Genomic DNA, 4,985 nt, shown 5'->3' with positions numbered 1-4,985 from the left:
AATTTTTTTTTAAATATAACTATAAAAAATATAATTACGAAAGAAAATATAATTACTACAGAATATATAACTACGAAATTAAATATAACTTTTCAGAAAAAAAGTTGATCAAAAATATTTTATTTATTAAAAATTTTTATTGCAATTTAATTTTTTAACTATACTTGTAGATTCATGAATCTTTATGAGATTAAGTTCGCAAGTTTCAGTTCTGTTCGTTCTGAAGAAGATGTTTATTCCAAACTTGCATCTAATTTACCATCTTCATCGTCGTCTTCCACCGACGAACTTTTCGCCCATGGAGTGTTGCAAGTATGTGTTAGTGTAAGGTACCGTACACCCAGCTGGTAAAGTGTTCTTAAAACGGCTAAACTACTTCCTAGACTATGCCCACCCTCCACTCCAATCAGAGAAGCTATTCTGCCCCTACCGTGAGCCTCCAAAATCTCTAGAAGTTAGAAATATAGTTGAATACAGTTGTCACTCTGTCAATCGCAGTATATTATTTTCGTACATTCTACGTCTCGCATTACGGTTAGCTGCACTTACCCCTCGACGATGCAGCGAACTGCAAATGCTGGGAATATTTTTCTATGAGCCTCTTAATGAGATCTACCTGTTCCAAAGTCAGCTGAACCGCGTTAAGATGTTGAGATTCACACGGTACGTAAGCAGCCCAAAACTAGAAAAAAAAAATTATATATAATTGTCGGAAAAGATTGCGCAGGTAGTTGGGAACAACTATATTTCTCTCGTATATTTAAAGAGAAATCCCAAGAAAAGCGTGGAAAATGTGGCATGCTTTTTATGTCCTTTTTATTTTCTTAGAGAGAAATATATTTATAATTTAAACATATATTTCAATTTACATTTACCAAAAAGATCACAGATTAATTAAGGTGACAAAATATTACTATATAATAATAATATAATATTTTATAATATATGTTGCATACTTATATACACAATAATGTCATAAATATGCAGAAGAATGTAATTTCCGGTTGCAGTTATGCAATTTTTCTCTTCGCTTTACAAAAAAAAAATGTTGGAATCTGTTGTTATTTGCGTTTAAAAACATTGTTTTATCTTACGAATTCATACAACTTCTCTCATAATTGTTGCATTTTATTAAAATGACTTTTTTTTCATTATTCTTAAGCTAGAACAAACATAGTGTTTTAATTTTAAATTTCACTGACATGACAAGCAAAAAGATTCAACAAGATTATTATAAATCTTATTCATTATTCTTTGTATGCAGTATCTATTTTCTTTTAGATCATTTCTACAATATATGTGTGCGTGCAAGCATGATACGCGCTTAATGCTCGCATCATTCAGACCTAACGAGCTCCTGAGTGCTTGCATGCGACGATAATCGATGCATTCAATCCGTCACGCTCATAATATCGCCGACACCTGAAACTCGCCTAGTCATCTCTAGTACGGTTTCCGCGAAATATCTGAGTCTAGATTGCTTACTACAATGCATAATAATGCAATTTGGTTTTTGAACGTGTTTTTTGTGCAGGTTAGTATTAGATTCAATATCAAGAAAGGTTATATATCAGGAGATACGATAATGTCTCGGACGTCAAGTTAAAAATACACTTAACTATACATTTCAATTCTGATTATAACATCCAGAAAAAAAATATTCTGCCATTTAGTGCTGCTGTTAATACCAGAGGATTTTCCATTTATATACGACCTCAAGAAGATACTCTACAAAGTAAAGGAATTTCATATAAAGTGCTGGATTTAGGTTTGCAATCCTCTTAATGCTAAAATGTCTTGCATGTACTGACATGCACGCGTACTACGGTAGCACGTAAATGACAAACTTCTAACAAATAAGCGTGCCGCTAACATCTTATACAATATATCCTCTTATTTTAAAAGGCTATTCGAATTATTATAATAAAAATTTTTATATAGAGGAATTTATTTTTGATCATAGCTCATATGTCCTCATTTTTATAGATGAATACGTGTTACAAATACACACGCCTGATTCATGTAAGATTTTCTGTTTAGAAAAAATGCTAAGAGAAATTCCCTGCTTATCGGTAAAATATTTTTTGGAGGGGAGAGGGGGAGGGGAATAATTATGAATAAAGATTAATAATCTATTTAAAGTTTTGTCCAAAAAATGTTGACTCCAACATTTCTATCGAAGAATATTATCAAGATTAAATTCAATTATTATATATTATTTTATTTTGATATCCTTTTGCAATTACCTGACCGCCGACCATGCCTTGTCGCAATCTGACCAGGTCGGTCTGACTCCAAGCGCTTTTGCTCCAAGGCGCGACTTGACGTAGATCCCTGTCGAAATCGAATTCCGCCAACTGGTTGTGAAGGAAATTGCGGATGTTCCACGGTAGGTCATTGTGGCCGTCGATCAAAGGCACCTCAGAAAGAACCTGTCGAACGGTTTCCAATCGCTCACGCGGCGACGTCAGAAGCGCGAGCTCTCCATCTGCTGGACGTGGCCCGACTCTGCCCACCCAGGTGCCAATCGACAGTATAATCACGCTTACTATCCATACACCATTCTGGCCGCCACTCTATAATAGATAATTTTCCCTATTCTAATTGTATTTAAAAGATAAAGGTAGTAATTTGTAGGAAGATTAAATGCAAGATATGGATAAGCTTTTTTCGACAAGATGTATATAAATTTTAAACTTTAATTAAACTACAATTAATCAGAAGTGCAATTGCTTATTAAAAAATATGACGACATAATAATAATTATTAACTAGTTAGTTGTAACGAAGTATATTATAAATATTGCATTTTTATTATTTTCGAAACTATTATGTAGCATCGGCTTTGGACATTGTGCAAAAATAAACCTTTCGAGTGTAAATCCTATATATAGTCACGTATTGTTATCAAAGTCAAAGAGGCTTTTTTGGAGCAATTTGTCAAATGATTGTTCAGCGGAAAAACAAATGACTTCAATGATGACACAAAACGATTTAACAGTAAGCTATAGAAGTTTTTTTTATGCATATATTTAGTATAGCATACGCGAGAGTATTGTTCTCGCGGGATTACCTCGCTTAATGAAGATAGACCGAAAGGGAAGCAACGCGAGAAGAAGATAGTAACAGTAGTGTACATAGCTCGCTCATTGTTTCCGCACCTTGTACTCTTTGAGGTCGATGACCTCAGAAACGAGTGGTATTTTCGAGAAAGAGATGTGCAGCTTTGACAGAGATTATAAATTATTAAGCCTTGCTCATCCAAGCGGTGCCGGTGGATGTTTGCCTGTCGCCGAGATTTGAAATTTACGAGAACGAAACAGTGAATTATTTCTCAAGGAAGGTATCAAAGCTCTCGTTACTCACTTTCTAAGGCCTTCGCCTTTGCCAGCAAGGTAACTTGTGAATATAGAGGAAAATCGTACACGATGGCCGAAGTTTAATCTTCGCCGCAAATAATCTCTACCAGTATAGAACGAACCGTAGTATTTTCCCATATTGTATGATTATATGAAAGAGTCATGTAGATAAAACATATCCTTTGTTCCGTGCATTATTCTGTTTACGAGATTGTTGAGCGAAAGAGAAAACATGCTCGCCTCCGACGTAAATTCTTTGGAAAAATGATTGATGGTTTTTTTCTTTCTCAACTGATGATTGATTATAGAAACAATTTATTTATCATGCAACATTTACATTGAGAATTTATATGTATAATCTGTCATGAAACATTAATTTTTGATAAAATCATCACTTGGCTGAATGGAATTCATCAATTTTTAGGGAAAATAAACGTATTATAAGCATTTCTACTTTTATATTTCTGAATTTTACGCAACGGGATTGAATAGCTCAAATCAAAAGTACATACATAAAAGGTTCAATTGTACCGGAAAATATTCGCTGCCAAGAACTAAGAGATTCGTGTACAAGAGGGATTAGCTCAGCTTGGTGCTAGTCGTGTACAAAAGAACGAAAATTACTTGAGTGCTGAGCAATGTCGTTTAACTATATCCACTGCCCGACCAAACGACGACCCGCACTACTCGTTGACCGCGGGAATGCGGTTCGTTCATACTCGGCTGGCCATACACGTCGCTTTCTGCACCGGCTGGGGTTTTGAAAGCCTCGGCGTTGTTTGAACTTCCGATGGTCTTACAGAAATATTTGCACGAAGCTAACTTTAGTTGGCAATAATCATTACGGAATTTGCGGCTCATCACGTCGTATTTTTAAAATATTTTACGACATTATTAAATAGCTGAATAGTTTCATCAAAAGTGAAGCGTATTATGTAAACAATATTATTTTCTAAATTGATAATTATCAAGAATTTTTGCAAGAAAATAAATTGAAACAAAATTTGTTTTTTTTTTGTAATAATAAAAATAATTTGATTTTTAGATAGATCAAAAATTTATATACAAATTATATAGTTTATTTATTAACAAAAATTTTATTTAAAATTTTTTTGTTAATTTTTAACAGAAAGATAATTCCAGAATTCCAACTTTGTTCAAAAAATTTCGTTTAAATATCAATTGATTGTCCGTGTAGCAATATAATGTTTTATTGAAACTATTGAAATAAGGAATTTTTATTTTCGTACACTACATGAATTTAATAGAACAGGCAAAATATACCGAAATGAGATATAAATTCACTGACGTAACGTACCGCTTGATGATTAATGAATAGGAAGTGATTTAGTGCCATGTGAACGATATTGTTGAAACTCTACACTCACCGGTTCGAACGACGATTATACGATCGTTCGCTTCTATAGACGATTGATATTGAACCGAATCTATTCAGTTGCACTGAATAGTAACGTTGCATTCGTCGCATGCGTCACGCTTAGCTTTCACCATTAACTACGAGTCGATATTGGTTTCCGCTTTTGAAATAAATTTTCATAATCTCGTGCTCAATCCGGCTTCTTCTATAATGAATAATTAGTATAAATAATTTTATCCGGTCTTTACT

General features: G+C 33.7%; 1 protein-coding gene across 1 annotated transcript in view; it reads right to left on the bottom strand.

The window, feature by feature from the left end:
• Positions 1-4,985, bottom strand: part of LOC108756644 (dipeptidase 1-like) — a 99,779-nt gene that overhangs the window by 2,810 nt on the left and 91,984 nt on the right. Inside the window, exons 2-4 of the mRNA XM_018500620.1 lie at positions 2,247-2,576; positions 550-682; positions 260-448 (exon numbers count right to left, since the gene is read on the bottom strand). Of these exons, the coding sequence (XP_018356122.1) occupies positions 260-448; positions 550-682; positions 2,247-2,576 (652 nt within the window). The remainder of the gene's footprint in view (positions 1-259; positions 449-549; positions 683-2,246; positions 2,577-4,985) is intronic.

Source organism: Trachymyrmex septentrionalis, unplaced genomic scaffold, assembly GCF_001594115.1.
Source record: "Trachymyrmex septentrionalis isolate Tsep2-gDNA-1 unplaced genomic scaffold, Tsep1.0 scaffold129, whole genome shotgun sequence".
In the NCBI taxonomy this organism is placed as follows: Eukaryota; Metazoa; Arthropoda; class Insecta; order Hymenoptera; family Formicidae; genus Trachymyrmex; species Trachymyrmex septentrionalis.
The sequence above is the reverse complement of the archived record's forward strand: the minus strand, read 5'-3'. Positions and strand labels throughout refer to the sequence as shown.